This window comes from Phascolarctos cinereus, unplaced genomic scaffold (assembly GCF_003287225.1).
Source record: "Phascolarctos cinereus isolate Bilbo 61053 unplaced genomic scaffold, phaCin_HiC Scaffold_5;HRSCAF=322, whole genome shotgun sequence".
In the NCBI taxonomy this organism is placed as follows: Eukaryota; Metazoa; Chordata; class Mammalia; order Diprotodontia; family Phascolarctidae; genus Phascolarctos; species Phascolarctos cinereus.
Window position 1 is genome coordinate 75,401,085 of NW_027555958.1, and position 19,792 is coordinate 75,420,876.

Here is a 19,792-nt window from a genome sequence, read left to right on the forward strand (position 1 = left end):
AATGTCTAGTGGGGTCCAGACTTTCTTAAGTACCAAAACTGGGATATAGTGAGGCTGCTGAACCAAGAGAAAAAGCTGTGCAGCAAAGGACAGGAACATACGATTGCCATGTGTTAAACAAGTTTCTATACTGCCCCTTCTGAGGCACAAAAATATGGGACCATTATGGAAAAGTGGAGCAATTTGGGATTAAAAAGCTAACAGAGAAATTACTCTAACTTAATTTTAAGCCTAATGGAGGGCAATTTTCAAAAAAAGGAAGTACTTTCATGATAAGTTAGCCTCTACAACTAGATATATTACTGAAGATACTAAATCATATCATTATTGACACTCTTACAACAAATGAAACCCGAAGACATAAGGAAATAGCAACTGGAAGAATGGTTAACAGGTTCTCCTTGAAGAAGTAAATAAAGGAATTGCAGAGTTGGTTTAATCAGTGATTCAACAGTAAAATGAAAGACCACTGTTCAATCTTTCCATCTAATCTTTCTGATGCATATAAACAAAAAAAAACATCATGAAGATAACAACAAGAGCTGACACTTTATAGGTTAAGGTTTAAAAAGTAATTTATATAAATTATCTCCCTTTAAACTTCATAATAACCCTGTGAAGTAGGAGCTATTATTGTTTTTATTTGACAAATGAGGAAACTCAGTGCAGAGAAATTAAATGACTTGCCTACACAAGTGTCACCTACACAGCCTGAGGTAGGGTTTAAGCTCCATTCCTTATGACTCCAAGTCAAACTCTCTATCTTATTATACAACATTTGTTGTCAAAAATTAAAAGGTAAAGAAATCCTACTACAAAACCTCAAGAAGAACCTCTAAACCAAGAATGTGAATCACAGGATCATAATTCTAAAGCTGGAAAGGCCCTCAGGAGCCATCTAGTCTAATCTCCTCATTTTACAAATGAAGAAATGAGTTACAGGAAGATTAAGTGACTTGCCAAATATCACACAATTAATATATGTCAAAGGCAGAATTTGAAGCCAGATCCTTTGACTCCAAAACCAGCAGTCTAATTGTACCATGCTACCTCCTAGTCAGGAGATACTCTGATATTCATTTTCCTACTATATTTTTTATTTAATCAACTATTTTTCATTTAATCAATCAACAAGCATTTATTACCTAGTATATGCCAAAGCCTGACATAGACACTAGAGATAGATACAAAAAATGAACTACCCTTTCTCTCAAGGAATTTAAATTTTATCAACTGCATTATAGGAATATAGTTTTCTCTAAATACTTGAGTTAATGAGCTGCTTTAAATTTTGATAGGTTAGCCCAACTGATAACTTTAAAAAAAATGTGCTTCCTATAAAATGAGTTTTTGAGTGACCACATCACTTAAAGCCAAAAAAATCTATAAATATAATATATCCTCCATATTGATGCAAAAGGCAATGTTTCCATTTGGGCAAAAAACACAGATTGCCTTTATTACAGTAATTTCAAAATATTCTTAGAAAGTAATTTTCATAAAAATTCACATAAGCTATCACTCAAATAAGTGTGAGGAAGCTTGTAACAAAAATAAACTGGTAAGGAAAGAAACATCTTTACACATACGGAAGCACTGATTTTCATTGTCTCTCCCTATTTTACCTACATATCTACATATCTGGCCCAAGTCTCTCTCTTGAACCCCAGGCATATTATCACCAATTGCCAACAGGTCAACTCCACATAGACATCTCAAACCCTTTTCCATGTGAAGAAGTGTTTGATAAGGAGAAAGACTAGGGGCAGGGAGACTAATTAGGAAACTACTAAATCATAGGTTCCCAAAGTGGGTGATACTACCTCCTGGGGGAAGGGGGACACTAGAATAATTCAGGGCTAATACCAGACTCAGGTGCGATTGGGGAGCACTGAATAAAAATAAGGGGGCGTGGCAGTATAAGGAAAGTGAAGATAAGAAAATTTTGAAAAATCGTTCACACGTGTTTCATCTGTTGTGCAACAGAGTTAAAGTCATAGTGATTACATTATTTTCCAAATAAACACACAAAATGCAAGTTATAACCAATCAGTGGTCAAGTGTGCCAACAAGTCGGGCAGCTAGGTGGCCATCGTGGATAGAGCACCAGCCCTGGAGTCAGGAGGACCCGAGTTCAAATCTGGCCTCCAATCAAACACTTGACACTTATTAGCTGTGTGACCCTGACCAAGTCACTTAACCCCAACTGCCTAAAAAAAAGTCTGCCAACAGGTCTTATAGTGTTGGCAGGTAAGCCTGTCACACATTAGTGGGAAGGCCAGCATGCATGGGCAGTAATATGTGTGCATAATGACTTGTTTACAAGATGATGGTATACGGTTACATGATGCGATATTGCGTCATCAAAATGTCAATGCAGGAAAAAAAACCCAAAAATTTACAATAAATTATTAAATTTAAGATGTATCTTTTTAAAATATATTTTATATTTTTTGAAGTGACACAAATTTTAAAAAAAACAAAAAGGGTTAAAGAAAGTAGATTTCCAGGGGGGCACTGAGTAGTTTGTTTTTTGTTGTTTTTTTTTTAAAAGGGGAAGGTAGGCCAAGTAAGTTTGGGAACCTCTGCTTTAGGTGAAAGCCAACAAGGGCCTGCATTATAGTGGTAGCCTTTCATTCTAGGTAAATTGGCCTAGCTGTTCCCTGAAAACATCATTCCATCACCCACTTGTGCTTTTGCATAATCTTTGCCCCATGCCTAGTATAGATACTCTTCTTCACCTCTGCCTCTTAGAATCTCTAATTTCCTTTAAAGTTCAACTCAAGTACATCCTTACAGGAAGCCCATCCTGATCCCTACCAAGTTGCTAATGCCCTCCCTCCTACCACAAAAAAATTACTATCGTAGTTCAGTGAGGTAGCACAGTGGAAAGAGCAAAGACCCTGGAGCCAGGAGGATCTGAGTTCAAATGTGGCCTCAGACACATAACACTCACTAGCTGTGTGACCCTGGACAAATCACTTAACCCCAAATGCCTCGCCAAAAATAAATAAACAAAAATTATTATTTCCACATACTTACTGCGTTCTCCAATAGACTGTAAGTTCCTTAAGGGCAGTGCTTCTATTTTTGTCTTTGAATCTCTAGAACCTAGTACAATGCTTGGTATGTAGTAGGTATGTAATAAATACTTGTTGAGTGAATTTAAAACTATAAATTACAGAGAAGGTACAAATCAGAATTGTAGAGGAAGTTCCTGACATAGCAATGAAATTACAAGATTAGGTTCTTTTTTATTGGCCAGGAGCCCTAAAAAAAGATAAATATACATTTTACCCTATGTTGGGAGGTAGAATAAATTCTAAAGATAGAGCAAAGTTCTGTAATTTCCTCCTTAATAGCACGAAAATGTAAGTAATAAACAAACCTAGCACCTATTTAAAAACACTTATTTTGTAAAAAGAAAAAATTAAGCCTCAATTCACATAAGATAACTGAACCAACATGGAATTATTAGAGTCAAACTCAGGATTCCGTATCATTGCATTCTTATAATAGCTATTTATTTAGTACTTGAAGGTTTACAGTGACTTATTATAATAAGGTTTACATATATTATTTCATGTAAGCTTCAAAATAGCTTGAGGTAGGTACCTTAGGTACTGTATTATAATCCCCACTTTACAAATGAGGAAAATGAGTGTCCAAGAGGTTATGTAACTTTGCTTATGGTCACACCACTAATAACTTACTAGGTTTCCCCTATCCCGCAATTTTTTCACTTTTCCACACTATTCTTTGCAATACAGAATCTATTTTGAAGCATGTTGATTGTCACACACAAAAAAAACTAGGCCCTACTTCAGTACAGTAAAATAGCTCACTGTTTCTGCACCTAAGCTACAATCCAGTGGCAAGAGGAAGAGATGTCCATTGCTGGGTCCAGCCAGCAAAGGGAATATCAAAGAGGGAGATTATAGCTGCAAGTTTCTGCTCCCTACCCCACCTTTATATGTAATTTGGGCACTAACAATAGAAGCTATAAGGCTACTCTGCTCTCTACATAGCACATTAAAAAATACCACTGTTACATTCAGTGAAATGTCCCACTTCCCAATGAACCTTTTCTGTAACAAAAAGTGCTGTGATGTTATACTAAGTTCTTTTATAATTCAATTACTTACTGATGCCAGAATACTGAATTAAATTAATTAGAAGGCATGGCTTTAAAGTCATGCTCAATTTAACAGCTGATAAAAAGTCCACAGTGTCCTCATTATTAAGGCACCATTCTCTTGTTTTCCACATTTGTATCACATAGTCAAAGATTTTTCTCTGTTTCTCTCTGACCCAGGCAACATTTTTCAATTTCTCAGGCTTGTATTTATAACCTAATAAACCATACCCTTCCTACTCATGACAAATGAAAGGTCATTATTCTGGGAACCTGTACCCATTTTCCCATAAACACATAACTAAGAGGCATAAAAAGGTGAATATGGAAATATCCTTATGTCTTTTAAGTAGTCTACTTTTAAAATGCAGACAGTAAAAAAAATAAACAATAATCATACGGGAAGAAAATAGGATGTAGAGAATAAGAAAATCAAGCTAAATCAGAAGAGAAAGGATAAGAGTGAGATGAAAGAACCATAAGCTCCTTGAGGGCCTGGCCATCATAGCTCTTTGTAACACTCTGCCCAACACACACACACACCCCTATTATGATAGAGCCAGAACTGTACATTATAGGTGCTAAATAATGACGGAGGGAAATGGTCTTTTTAAGTGAAAAAAACTTCCCTTTTCTTCCTCTTATATAAGTGAGTCAACATAATTTTTAACCTAAAAAGTCATGGAAAATGGTTCTATAAAAGGTGCCTCTTCCTAGCTGGAATCATCTTTCCCTAGCGATGCATTTCAGTAGTCCATTAATCACTCAGATGTACAAAGAACCAACCCCCCTATAATAGCTTCCCTCCCAAAAAATATTAAAAATTCAATTTTCTGTCTTTCCAGGTATAAAGGGAAAGGAGTCTCTATAACTGTCTGAACCCAAACCTAATACTGCTCTCTGCAATCATGTGGATAACTATCCCAGTATGCACATTTTACAAATGACTGTTATCTGTACTAACCATTTCACCTAACGTAAGTGCTTTTCCCAAGTATTACAAAGCATTTCACTGCTAATTTGTCTCTTTAATTTTCATTTTATCATCATTTCTTAGGCAGCAAGATGGCACAGTTGAATAGAGTGCTGACCCTACAGTCAGGAAGACCTGAGTTCAAACTGGCCTTCAGATAATAACTGTGTGATCCTGGGCAAGTCACTTACAATCTGTTTGCCTCAATTTCCTCACCTATAAAATGGGAGGGGGAGGAAATAATAGCACCTACCTCTCACAGCTACTGTGAGTATTAAATAAAATAATATTTGTAAGCCCTTAGCAAAGTGCCTAGAACGTAGCAGGTGCTATATAAATGGTTACCACAACACGGAGGGCAAAAGAGCCCAGAAACAACTGCAATGAAGAGACGTAACTCACAAAGGCAACATTGGTTTAGTACAGAAATTCATTTGAAATAGATTATGAAAGAGGATAATAAATAATTACAAGCAGTATTCCCATACAAACTACTGAGCAACAACTGGAGGGGAAAATGAGAATACAGAAAAGCTAGGCATGAAAGCCAACTAAACCAGATAATCCCAAGTGTATTTATAGATGAAACTGGAAGAAAACATATAAATGTGAAATGGAAGTGTCTCCATATGAAATTTATGTTAATCATCGATGACAGTCGAACTACCAGCAACTCCAACATTTCAGGAGCCAATGAGGAAATGAAAAAGACACAGAATGAAGTCAGCACCAATGAAGAGACAGTATTTGGTTCAGAGGGTTGTCAAGGTCAGGTGGGTGTGTGGATGTGTGGGTGTGTGGGTGTGTCCCACGATACATGCCTGCCTTAAGTAAAATACCAATCAAAATGAGAGCAACATAAAGCTAGAAAGACAGAAAGTGGATTTCCTTATAGTTTGGGGTGAGTAAGGAGGTTGTCTTTGTACATCTGGGTTATCAGTGGATTATTTAAATACATGAGTAGGAAATGATTTTGGCCAAACTTTCCATAGACTTTTCATATCCACCGATTTTCACTGTTTTAAGAAGCAATGCTACTTACAACATTCTGCTATTTTCCTCCATATTATACAAGTGAATTTATATTCTAAAGCAGTGTTGCCCTAGGCTGCAATCTCTCTCTCCTAGAAAAGAAGATCAAATATCTGCTGACTTGGGTTTTCCTCATACTTGTCTGATCACTCTGTCTCATTCTCCTTTACTGATACAGCTATAATCCATATCATAGCCCCTAATTATGAAGTCTCTGTCCTGGCCCCTCTTCTCTCCCTATATGCTCACCAAGTCACATGGGTTTAATCATCTCCATACACATGACATACATATACACATATATACATACATACATACATATACACATATATACACATATGTATTTCTGATATAGGGCTATCTAATGAAACTTATGGGCCCTTTCTCAAAATGCTTTTAAATACATTTTCTAAAAAATAAGATTACAAAAGAAACCAATTACATTGAAATAGTTATCAAAATATTTTTTAAAAGAATTCATAGACCTCAGGTTAAGAACCCCTCCTCTAGCCTAGTATGATCCTTTTGGACTCTGACTCATCCACTGGATTACCTATCCCTCTTAGCTTTGTGTCTGCAAAATTGATGAGCATACCATCTATGCCTTTATCCAAGTCACTGATAAAGACATCAAATCTCTGGGGTAATCCAGTAGAGACTTCCCACCACATTAACACTGAACGATTTACTCTTTGAGTTTGGTCAAACCAACAGTCTGAATCCATCTGACATTACAGTCTAGTCCACATCTCTCCACAATAGTATGAGACACTACTTGTATCTCCTTACTTGTCTTGGGTATCAACTCCACACTGGTCATTTTTGGTAATCCCCCTTTTTCTCCCAATATAAATTTTATTAGAACCATTTAGTTGTCCTTAACCTCTCTCATTATCCTCTGTTCACTGTGAGCTTTAGAACTCCTGACATAAATCTAACATTCCTGACCATGCCCCACTCCATTACCCAGTCTCACTTCCATCTTCTGTGCACCTTTTCTAAAATCTGAGTTGGTTAGTCCCTGTGCACTTACGTAGGGTCTCCTCAAGCATATCCCATTTCTTCTCATCACAACTGTTTCCCTTTGTGTCATCAGAATTTCATTCCTGAGGCTCTCCAATCACTCCTGGGGTGACTCCCCATGAAGTATTTTACTCTAGGGGTCCTATCTATCTTTACTCTGAACTCTGAAAATGTGCTTTCTCAAAACAGAGCTCATGTTAAACTGTGCCTAGATTTTCTCTCCTCCATAACAACCTATAAAAAGGAGCGGTTCCTTCTCCTCAGATTCCCATTACCTCCACCTCAGCAATTAGTTTCTCCTTGCTAGTGAGAATCAAATCTAAAACAGAATTTCCCCATTGATTCTTTTCTATCTTTTGAAAATTAAAGTATCACTAAGGCCAGTCAATAAGTTATTAGATGTTCTTCTTTTGACTGAAAGAGATCTAACATGTTTAAAAAAATTAAGTCCTCCATCTCTAGTATACCATGCCTCTGTGCTTGTGATGTTTCCCAAACTCATCTATCATTCTTCTTTCTGTCCTGGTGGTCTGTAATATGCTCCAGTGGCAATTTCTGCTTTTTCATTGACTTTCACCAAATACTCTCCATCACACTTACTTTCTGTGGCCCCTAGATTTCCTCAAATAAGTGCACCTACTAACTGTACACTGCTTCCCACCTGATCCCCTTTCTGAATAAGGTATATCCATTCAGTAAATAGCTCCATCTTGGGTTTCATAACACTCCTTCCCTCCCCACTTCCACTCTTCTGTAATACCTCAGTTTCTAATTGCCTCTAGGATCAAATAGAAATGTCTTCATTTAGCTTTCTAATAACTTTACAACCTGGCCCCAACTTACTTTCCCAACCCCTTTACCAATTACTTCCCTTCTGGAACTCTATAATCCAAACTGGCTTCCCTACTGTCACTCATTCCTGGAATGTATTTCCACCTCACCTTTAAGAATATCTCTTTTCCTCCAAAATAATCTTCAAACTTCTCAAGCATCTCCCTCCCTACTCCTTTATTAAATATTTTGGATATTTATACGCGTCTCCCACAATAAAATGTAAGCACTTGTGGGCAAGGACTGTTTCATTTTGGCTTTTCCATTCACAGTGCTTCAAATTTAGTAGGATCTTAAGAAATGCTTGCTGAATGACGCAGCCTGAGCCTTTATTTCTCCTCACTGTAGGCACTGCTTTTACATAAGCTATACTTTTGCAAGAAATGGTGATAATAAAAGGCAGTATCTTTATCATTTTCCATTTCCCAATTTTCAGCTCATTTCATATGAATAGGTCAGATTGAAGCTACTGTACTCACAAACGGTGTCTTCTCATCTGTAGCTTTTCTTCTAATTTTACGCCAATTGTAACCCTTACTCTAACTTGTTGATGGTATGATCATACACAGACAGCTGTTTCTTTTCAGAATTTCACATCAGTAACTAGCCATTTCCTGTCTGTTTAGATATAGTCAATTTCATTTTTTATGATGTTATTCAGTGCTCACCATGTCTAATGTCTTTCCAATGAGTTTCTGGAAGAAAATATTCATAATATATAAGCATGAAGTTTCTGAGAGGCTTGCATATCTGTGGCACCTTTGGGCCATATTTTCCAACATGTTTTTCAACATTCTTCCCTGTGCCCATCTTCACACTTAAATTACTAAAGCATATGTTGACTTGGTTTGGAGGATCTTTTCTTTTCCTTTTTTTTTTTCTTTCTGAGGATTTATAATCTCCTTACTTTTTAATCCTCCCCGGTAGATGAAAACAAATAAATTGCAACTGTCTCAGTAGTAGTCTTATGCTTATGCTCAAATGAGAATTTGTGAATAAGCAACTAGCACGCAAAAGAAGAACTAGAAAAGGTATTGGAAATAAAAGGCAAACAAGTGAACAGGATACATAGCAATAGAATGGCCGGATGGTGAAGCAACCGCTATTTTGATGGTACAAATTTTACCATGTTTCCTAGAAGAATACATAAATAATCCCATACAAATATGGTAATCCCATACATATACAAACAGACAAATGCCCTTACTCACACACCCTTTAGCTCCTATTCCAAATATTAATAACTGGCCTTTATATTTCTTTAAGATTTATAAAGCACTTTGCATGTAAGTATCTCATTTAACTTTCCTAATAACCCTGTGCGGTAAGAGTTTGTGAGGGGAGGGGTGCAAACCTGTAACTTTGACTCCCTTGGTACCAACAACGCTTCCATTGAAGCTGACAGGCAGCTTTTCTGCAAATTATGCCTTTAAACCTGCATGTAGCACCGGGATGCTAAAGTAACTCGTCCGGGATCACATAGCAGCTTATATGAGTCCAATCGTTTACCGAGTTCTTTGGGACTCCAAGGCCAGCCCTTTCTAAGATAGGCTCTACAGATATTATTGTCCCCATTTTTCAGATGAGGAAATCGAGGGTCAGGAAGGTCGGCTGCCTTGCTCACCCAGCTAGCTGGTATCTGATTCAAACCCAGGGTTCATGGGCCCCTTTGGCAGCGTGCCGCCAAAGACGTCTCCCTTTAAATGCACAACAAAATGCAAATGTAATTATAATTACAAAGGACGCCAAAGGTTAGTGAAAGTAAGGGTGTATTCTTTCCCAATCCAAGTTCACCGACTGCACTGAAATCAATCCTCAGATCCACTGGTGATGCCCCGCCCTAAGCCCTCCTCCGCCTCTTGGGACGCTCACTTGCTCCAAGGAGCAGAGGAATCCGAGCTCGGACGCGGCCACTGCCCTCGAGCCTCAGCTTCCTCAGCCGTAAAATAAGATTCCTAGGCTCCCTGGCGGCCCTTGGGTCTAGGAGGCCCTGAGGGGTTTGTTCTGAGGCCGCGAGGAAACGCGCATGAGCCGGGGACCGCGGAGGGGAGAGGGGAGTCGGTCACCTGAGCAGCTCACCACCTCCCACTCGTCCGGCCCACAGAATATAGCCGCCAAAGCCGACAGCTCCTCCTGCACCAGATCACTCATGACGGCAGCGGCAGCCGGCCGCCCGGATGCATCCCTGGATGGATGCACCGCCTCTTCCGGCCTCTCGCCTCGCACGCGCCGACCCGCACGGCGCCTGCGCAGCCGCCAGAGGGCGCGCCAGCCCCTCCCTCTGCTCCTGGATCCCGTGGTTCACAGCGCTAGTTACAGAGAGAGCTCCGGGACTCCCTGGCCTCCCAGAGCACCTGCTTCTGCGTCCTGCGCGGCTAGGTGGCGCCACTGAGCGCTGGGCCTGGAGTCGGAAAGACCTGAGTTCGAATTCACCTCAGACCGCTCACTAGCTAGTCGCTTAACCTCTGTTTGCCTCAGTTTCATCAGTTGTAAAATGAGGGAGGGGAAAATAGTGGCAGCTCCCTCCAGGGCTGTAGTGAGAATCAAATGAGATATTAGTAAAGTGTTTGACATAATGAAAAAGTACTATATATATTAGCTGTTTTTGTTTATTATTATTTATTATTATTATTATTATTATTATTATTATTATTATTATTATTATTATTATTATTATTCAGTCTCAGATGCTTCCTAACTGTGTAATCCTGGACAAGTCATTTAACCTGTATTTGCCTCAGTTTCCTCAACTGTAAAATTGGGAGAGGGAAGAATAATAGCTAACTCCAGAGTTGTTGTGAGAATCAAATGAGGTACTGTTTGCAAAGTGCTTAGCACAATGCAAAGGTACTAAATGTGTTAGCTGTTCTTGCTTGTTTATTATTATTAATTATTATTATTATTTCAGTCCCAGATATTTCCTAACTGTGTAACCCTAGACAAGTCATTTAACCACTGTTTGCCTCAGTTTCCTCATCTATAAAATGAGGATAATAATAGCACCTACCTTGAAGGGTTATTGTGAGGATCAAATGAGATGATATTTATAAAGTGCTTAACACAGGACCTGGCATGTAGCAGATGCTATGTAAATACTTTCAGTCATATGTTCAGTCATAACCGACTCTCTGTGACCCCATTCGGGGTTTTCTTGGCAAAGATATTATCATGGTTTGCCATGTCCTTTTCCAGCTCATTTTACAGATGGGGAAACTGAGGCAAACAGGGTTAAGTGACTTACCCAGGGTCACACATCTAAGAAGTCTCTGAGGTTGGATTTGAACTCAGGAAGATGTGTCTTCCTGACTCCAGGCCCTGCCCTCTATCCACTTCACCGCTAGCTATTAACATGGGTGCCCAGGCCTCCTATCAAACCTCCAATAACATTTAGAGGCACTGGAGCTGGTTTCCTCTGTGTCTAGAAGACCTGGATTCAAGCCTCTGCCACATACTGGCTGTGGGACTCTGGGCAGGTGACAGTTTGCCAACTGCCTCAGGCACTTATCTCTTAAGAGATAAAACCCTGAATTGCTAATCTGCAGGCTACCTACACATAGATGAAATTATAGTCCATCCTGGAAAGAAACTAATAAAGCCTCTGAGATTTCCCTGCTTTATAGAACAGGAAACAGGTCAGCAGAGGTGAAATTGACCCAGTTGTGCAAGTAGTAAATATCGGAGCCTGGGAATCAGTGCCTTGATCATTTCCAATTTGCCCTGTAGATAAGCTTGTTTATACATAGTTGTTTGCATATCATCTCCCCCATTGGACTGCAAACTCTAGAGAGCAGGGACTGTCTTTTGTCTTTCTTTGTATCACCAACGTTTATTAAGCACACAGTTGGGGTTTAATAAATGTTATTGATAGACTCCAAATTTAAAATTCTTTTCACTACAGTTCCCTAGACTTTGGCTGATGGAGCTAACCTCCCAGAGGAAGGGGATACTTCTGCTGTCATGAGCACCACACTTGGGCTGGGCTGGCTATATAAATTAGAAATCACAGGGTAGATCATAGAACTTTAGAGCTGGAAGTTTTACATTCATCTAATCCAACTCCCTCAATTTGAAGATAGGGAAATTGGAGTCCAGATATATCCTAGACTTGCTTAATTAAGTACGCAGCTGTGCACCAAGGCTTTAAGGAGAAGAAAGGGCTGAAACTACCTCCAATCCCTCAGACTCCAGGGCCTAAAGCCGGCTAATAACCTTTAATGTAAGGTGTGCAACAGCAAGAGGGGATTTTCTAGAGTTTGGACTCCATGACTTCGATATAAGTGGGAGGAAATAGCAATGGACCTCAAGAGGAGAGGTGTAATAATAGTAGGTAATCCTGATGAACTTTAGATTTCATTTTCTCATATAATAAACCCTGAAGGTAGGTAGTAGTGATGGGGTGCTTGGATCGCGTCAGTATTATTACCTTGTTTTATAAATAAGGGACCTGAGGCTGAAGGAAGTTAACAAGCTTCCCAAGAGCCAAAGAATTGATCAAAGGTCTTCCTGACTCCAAGGCCAGTGCACTTGCTAATACACCACTTGCCTTTCTATATGTAACATCAAAATAGGTGAAACTTTCCTTCACATTCCCTGGTTTCTTTTGGGAACTGAGAACTCAAGGAATGAGTCGGAGATCTGAAAGGAAATGCCCAGAACTTAAAATGTAGAGGATGTTAGTGGATACAGGGTAGAATGACGGAATTAGAGTCAAGTCAAATCCTACCTCTAACATTTACTAGCTGTGTGATCCTAGACAAGTCACTTAACCTCTGTCACCCTCAGTGTATCAGAATCAAATGAAATAGTATGCGTAAAGCACTTAGCAAATATATATGTGTGTGTGTGTATATACCACATATTTACATATATAATTATATATTTATATTTTATATAGAAATTGCTCATTTATATATAACATGTTTGTTTTCATTTATTTATATATAACATATATGTATTGATATATTTATTTATATTTATAATTTTATTTATATGTTTATGTATAACATGTGTTTACATATTAAATGTATATAATTATATATTTATTTTATATATAAATTGCTTATTTATATATAACATGTTTGTTTTTATTTATATATAATATATGTGTATTTATATATTAATTTTATAATTTTATTTATATATTTATACATTTATATATAAAATGTGTTTACGTATTTTTTGTGTGTAAATCCTTATTGAGGAAGGAATGGTAGGGAAAAAGCATTTATATAGCACCTGTTCTGTGCCAAATACAGTACTAAGTACTTCACAAATGTTAACTCATTTGATCTTCACAACATCCCTACAAGATGGGTGCCGTTATTATCCCCATTTTATATTTTAGGAAACTGAGGCAGACAAATTAAAGGACTTGCCCAGCATCACACAACTAGCAAGTGTCTGAGGCTTTCGGATTTGAATTCAGGTCTTCCTGACTCCAGGCCCAGTAAGCCACTTAGCTACCTTTAATTATCATCCTATTGTTGTGAATTGCCAAAGTGAGAATGAAGCCTGAAAAAGGCAAACCAACCTGCTTTCCCGGGACCACCACAGCATTTCTAAATCTATGTCTCCACGAGGAGACAGTTGTGCTGGACTGTCACACTATGAGAAAGGGTCACCTTGGAAGATGACCAGCAGATTCTCTGATACAGATTCTAGCAGATCTCTCTTAAGCATACCACACCACCTGTCTTTGCACAGCCAGAGAAGGAAGAATAATAGTAAGAGCTAGCATTGATATAGCACTTTAAGGTGTATGAAGTGCTTTGCAAATATTATCTTGCTATTACTCACAAAAACCATGGCAGGTACGTGCTATTATCTGTATTTTACTGATGAGGAATCTCTAAGGCTCCACAGTGCCTGCTTCAGCCACCTTCATGGCTATTGGAACAAATTGTTCTCATCCATCAATTCCGCAGGGGAAAGTCTTCACATGTTTGGGTAGAAACCTTCCAACTCACCAACAGGTTTGAGGCTTGTCAGTGTTGTATACTGGGCCATGGCCAGTAGTCTGGACTTTTGTCCTGCCACTGGACTCTGATGACTCAGGAAGAGAGTGAGGCTGATAATTGCCCAACTCTGCCTCATTTAAATCCAATTCACTCTCAAGACAAGACATCACTCTGTGATATCATTCTTCAAAATGAAGAATGAACAACTGAACACCCCTATGAAAGGAATGGAGAGCTCAGAAGATGATATTCTAGAAGGTAAAGTGATGAGGGTGGGATCTAGACCCCAAAAAGGAAAAACCTTGGACTTTCCCACATGGCCAACCTAGCTAGGCTCTATTGTCCAGGTCTCAGGAGTTCTGTTCACCCCAGCTTACCAGCCACTCCCATTCAGATCTCCTTAGACCCCTCCTCCAGTCATCCTAAACTACTTGGCCACTACTAGATCCTTCCCACAGTCTTTCTGTCACTAATGTTCAGACTCCTTAAGAATCTGCCCAATATGGCGAATGTTCTAATAAACCTTGTCTTTGGCTGAAAAAAAAAACTAATGAGGAAACTGAGGTAAGCAAAGGTTAAGTGACTAGCCCAGGTCACCCAGTCTGATGCAGGATTTAAACTCAGGTCTTCTTAACTCAAGCGCCAGACTTCTACCCACTGTACCACTATCCCCAGCTGCCTATTTGTCCACAACAGGAGATCATGGGAGCCCCATGAGAAATAAGAACTGAAGGGGATGTCAGTGAGACTATTCTCTCCTCCTTCCTGATCCTTTCACTGCATTGAGGGTCTCTGGATTCCAGGTGCTGAAGACATGGTAGGATTAAGCTTAGACCACACTACCTCAAAGTTAGGACTGTAGCAAAACAGCTGTTAAGATGTCTTCTGGCTGGCCCTATTACCTAAACAGCAAGCAACCAGTTGAGGGGGTAACAATGCTGTGTTTACTATCTTTCTACCCCTTGCAGAAAATATACTTGAACTATAATGGGTGTTTATTTTTCTTTCAGATCACACAGGATGGAAGAGATAAGCATCTTAAAGGGAAATGAGATAAGCTATCTTTGGAGATTTTTCCTGATGCTTAAAACTTCCATTTAGAACCAGAAAGGTTCTGTTATTACTTATTTATTATATATAATCATATGCATAATATAACAATATTATTAATTATATTGTTATATATGATCATACATGTAATAATATATAATATAATAAAATTATTATTAAACTAATAATAAGTAATACAGGTAATAAATGACAGAGACTAGATTTGAACTCAGAGCCCTCTAACTCTAAATTCAGCATTCTTTCCACTGTGTCATGTCATGCTTTTTCAAGAGAGAGAGAGAAGAAGAGCATAGATTATTCTTTAAACAAACAAAAAAAGTGAATGAGAAACACCACTAATTACCAAGCCACGTGCATCCTTTCTCTCATCTCTATAAAACCTTTATGAGAATGATCGATGCATATGTAAAGGGTATCACTAAAAAAATAGAAAGGAAGAAGTAGGGTTTTACAGATCACATCTTCACAGTTAATCGATTAAGAAGCATGGAAAATATAGATTCTCTCTGTATCTTGTAATTCTTAATTTCAAAAAAGTATTCAAGAAACAAAATACAGTCTTAAGGTCTCTCCTTAAACAGAATGCCTCCTACATCTGTTTTATTATCATACAAGGTTCCAAGATTGATGTGGTAACCATGGAGATTATTTTGTTCAATAATCCACTGAGAATCAACATCAAATAAGGCTTAAGAAGAAAAAAAAAGCAAGGCATATGCTCACTAAAGTGGCTTCCTAGTTTCATGAAGAAGGTCCCACACAAATGGAAAAGAGTTTCCATTTCACTGGAGAGGTTCTCTAGATGCTCTTCTTGTAGATGTCACTGTGCTAATTGCCTCAAGACTTGGAATACTGTAATCTCTTCAATGGGATCCACAGTGACTCAAAAGAGATCTGCATAGCAATCCACACTAGAAAAACAAAGTGGGCAAAGATGAGGAAAGGAAGGTTTAAAAACAAAAGATATCAAGAAAAATTGTTAAAATAAGAACTTAAGTTTGTATTGTGACACGTCATTTTGTTTGTAAACACAGATCTTAAAAAAAAAAAACTAATTCCTCCCTAAATGGAGTTTGTGATTCATGTGCTCTGGGTTGTCACATAATTTGGTTCATGTGGAGGTCTTTCCCAGCTACTAGTGCTTTCCCCTGTAAGGTTGCCTTCCATCTACCGTATGTATCTTATGCATACTTACTTGTGTACAGTTATCTCCCTCATCAGACTATAAGCTCCTTGAAGGCAAGAGCTGGGGATTTTTGTAACTATTAAAAGACGTCAAAAGATTTGTAAAGAGCTTTACAAACCTTAAAGTAGCATATAAATGCTAGCTATTATTCCTAGCACAGAGCCCAGCACATAGTAAGCATTTAATAAATACTTGCCGGTTGGTTGTTTTAGAAACAGTTAATAGTTCTGGAGGTTAATGTGAGGAATGCACAGTGTCTTGTTGTGTGGTCTCAGTGACCTCCAGAGACCAGACTTTGACTCTACTGAATTTAGCAGCTCTAAAATAAGCCGGCAGTTCTATTATTTCTTATTTGTTGTATATCACCATTACCAGTCCCTGTTTTCTTACTCTTGTCACTACCAAGAAGAGATTTGAAGAGAGAGAGAAGAGAGAGAAAGGTTATCAGCTTCAAAGACCAGAAAGGAAGTTCACTAAAATGGCCTGGAGAGGAAATGCTTTTTTGAGAGAATGCCATGGGATTTTAGTGACCCTAAGCAATTAGGAAGCCTACTCTGTGTGTAATTGCAAAGACAACGGTTTATTTAAAGTAATAACTATCTATGACTTTGCCAATTTGTAAAGTATCTTCTTTGAATTACTTCCTGAGGAGTCATGGTTCAAAAAACTCACAATTAGCTGTTAAATAGTTTGAGGAAAACGAGCAAGAAATGTCTTTTTCGATTTATAATCTAACTACTGATATCTTCTGTTTAAAATGTTAGCCACTGGGTTTCTCAATTGAAGCCCTGTGCTACTGTTGACTTCCTCAAGAAGAGGTGAATTCTGGAAGAGTGATCATTTATTAACTCTCCAAAAACCAATCAAATGATCCTCACGCTTTTGAAAATGGCTCAGCTTCTTTCTGTTAAAGTGATATGTTAGGGGTCTCAGACATAAATGAGTGAGATTATAGGAAAAACAGTGGGACTATACTATAGCTGTCAAAAATTTTACCAGGCAGTTCCTGAAGCTCGCTGTCAGCAAGGTAGCCAGGGAAATTAGTCTTAAGAGTGCTTCAATCTATTATTAAAAATTTTCTTGTCAATAGGTTTCTCCTTCACTCTTCCTTTCTCCCTGGATTTCCTAACCTGTTTTGCATATTCCATTTTACATGTTTAAATTTTAAAAAAGAAGTCGATGTAAATGTCTTTTAAATTGACACTATCGCAAGACATTGAAGTCCCCATGAATAAGTTACTGCACTCTGACATTTGGAAGTAATCATTACAGAGACAGTCTAATGTCAGCCTGATATTTCTCATACTATAAAAATATCAGCCACATGTCAAAGATCTAAATTCAACCTTAATGCAATAAATTTTCTTGTATTCACAGACTACTGAAAATGCTAAATATTTAGATATGGAATGAATTTCTGCAGTTACAACATAGCCTTCATATCTATTATTATTAAATTGGAAGTCAAGATCTTTTTCCTCCTTTCCTTTCACTCTCTCTTAATATTCTTTAAACAGTACAGGATTTGATAGAGCAACACTAGCTATACATTGTTTTTCCAAACATGTTTCTCCAGAGCTAAGCAGAAGAAAAGGGTGTCAGATTTCTCATCACTGTTTACCCTACTCTTTTCAACAGTTTTGGTCTTGACATGGCTTTTAACTCTTCACCATTGTCCACACTTCCATATTTTATAAATGCATGATTATTTACATAGTCTCAAGAGATGGAGGAGAGAAAAAATTTCATTTTCTACCAAATAGGATCAGTCAGTGCTTTTACAGATGGGATCTCTTCAATTTGGGATCTTCCTTCAACAACATAGAACATAACTAATCCATACCTACCCCGACCTCTGTGACTTTCACTCATGTCCTACCACTCAACTCATCACAAGGTGTCCCATCAACATATGAGAGGCTATTATTTTGACATTGCATGGATACCATTGGAGCAAGTGGACTATTCATAAACAATTCCTCACTCTTACTACCTAACTCACCTTTTTTATTTTTTTAGTCATAAGACCTCTGTAATAACATCGTTTTTTTATTCAATTTTATTTTAATTCGAAACACCAGATATAATGGCATTTGCATATGCATAGTAGAACAGGAAAAAAATATATTGTACATGAAAATTCTGGTCTCTCTTATGTAATAGCTTGCCCTTTTAAAAAAGCATATAATAAGATCAACCTTATTTTTTTAATTTAACAAAAATTGATTTTCACTCCTGTTGTGCACAACTAATTCACTCGGCTACAGAGCCTACCTAGGACCTAAGATTTCCCAATCGCCTGAAGAATCAAGACCAGCTTGATCTTTCACTCTGAGCAAGCATTGATGAGGCAGGAGAAAGGATGACAGCAACTCCGTTTATTTTTAGCAAAGCACTTACTTATATAGTAAAATAACAGGAACTCTTTCTCAAGTTACAATGACGTATAACCCATGCTGTGCTCAAGGACAGTGCATGCACAGTCCGTGCACTTACCTACTACCAATCACAAATACACTGTTAATGACTAATGAGTAACTAGGGAAGTTAGAGATGTATAGAATGGAGCACCGAACCAGGCAACCTTGCTCCCGGACCAGCACCCGAGAGGGGCCTCAGCCCTTCAGTGAGATCTCGTGAACTGTCTGTGGCCCTCTACATCCTTACAGATCCCTAACACACTCCTTCCCACCTCCTCTTCAATGAAAAAAACCCTGAATATTCATAATCAAGCAAAACAAATTCCAACACTGGCCATGTCCAAAAACTATATGCTTCAATCTGCACTCTGAGTCCATCACCTGAATAACATATTTCGGTGTCTAGAATATTATAGAAATGCAATCATAACAATAAAGGAAAGTGTTCAAGCTAAAAAAAAATCCAAGGGAAATTCAACAACAGTGAGGAGTGAAAAGGTCATTCCCACATACCACTTTGGTACATCGGATCAAAGGTTATGCCCAGTGGTAACATCCTTTTCAATAGCTGGGTCAAAGTTTATACCAGTGATAAAACTCTATCACAGTGATATCATCTTTATTACAATGGAGTCAAAGGGTATCCACAGTGATAACAGCTTCTCCTAGTGTAATTCCTCTCTTGTAATTTGTCACAAACCTTTCAATCCACTGTGTCCCTTTTCATCACTCTCTTTGGAGACTGCAACCCTCCATGACTTTCAACCATACAATATAATCTGAAGAGTATTGTTCCCGAAAAGATGGGCCTTTGTTTCAGAGAGAAGTTTGAGGTGACTTAAAAAATAGCACAATTTTAGCCACTACTCTGACCTCACTGTCACAAATGTCCCAACTATATCTCCCAATCAGACTTAGTTCTAGGAGAATCTCTGGAAAGTTGAATATGTCTTTTTCTGATGCTATCAGCTTGTGACCATATTGTAGTGTGTGGTCCTCCCACTGCTAGCTGGCATTTATTTATTAATACTCCAGTTTCATTTTGCCAATTAATATCCATTAGCTTTTACATCAATTTAGCTTTTAAATAAAAGGTACCTATTTTTCAAATATCAGAACAAGACTATAAACCTCCTCCCTCCTCCCAACACTTCAGGGACACAT

At 38.2% G+C, this 19,792-nt stretch overlaps 1 protein-coding gene across 4 annotated transcripts in view; it reads right to left on the bottom strand.

Moving 5' to 3' along the window:
• Positions 1-10,243, bottom strand: part of RWDD3 (RWD domain containing 3) — an 86,205-nt gene extending 75,962 nt beyond the window's left edge. The window contains exon 1 of one of the 4 annotated variants that reach the window (XM_020999506.2): positions 10,061-10,243. In XM_020999506.2, coding sequence (XP_020855165.2) covers positions 10,061-10,145 — 85 coding nt within the window. In that variant the 5' untranslated portion in view covers positions 10,146-10,243. The remainder of the gene's footprint in view (positions 1-10,060) is intronic. The other 3 variants (XM_020999498.2, XM_078155004.1, XM_078155005.1) reach the window with 3 other exon arrangements.
• Between the last annotated feature and the right edge of the window lie 9,549 nt (positions 10,244-19,792).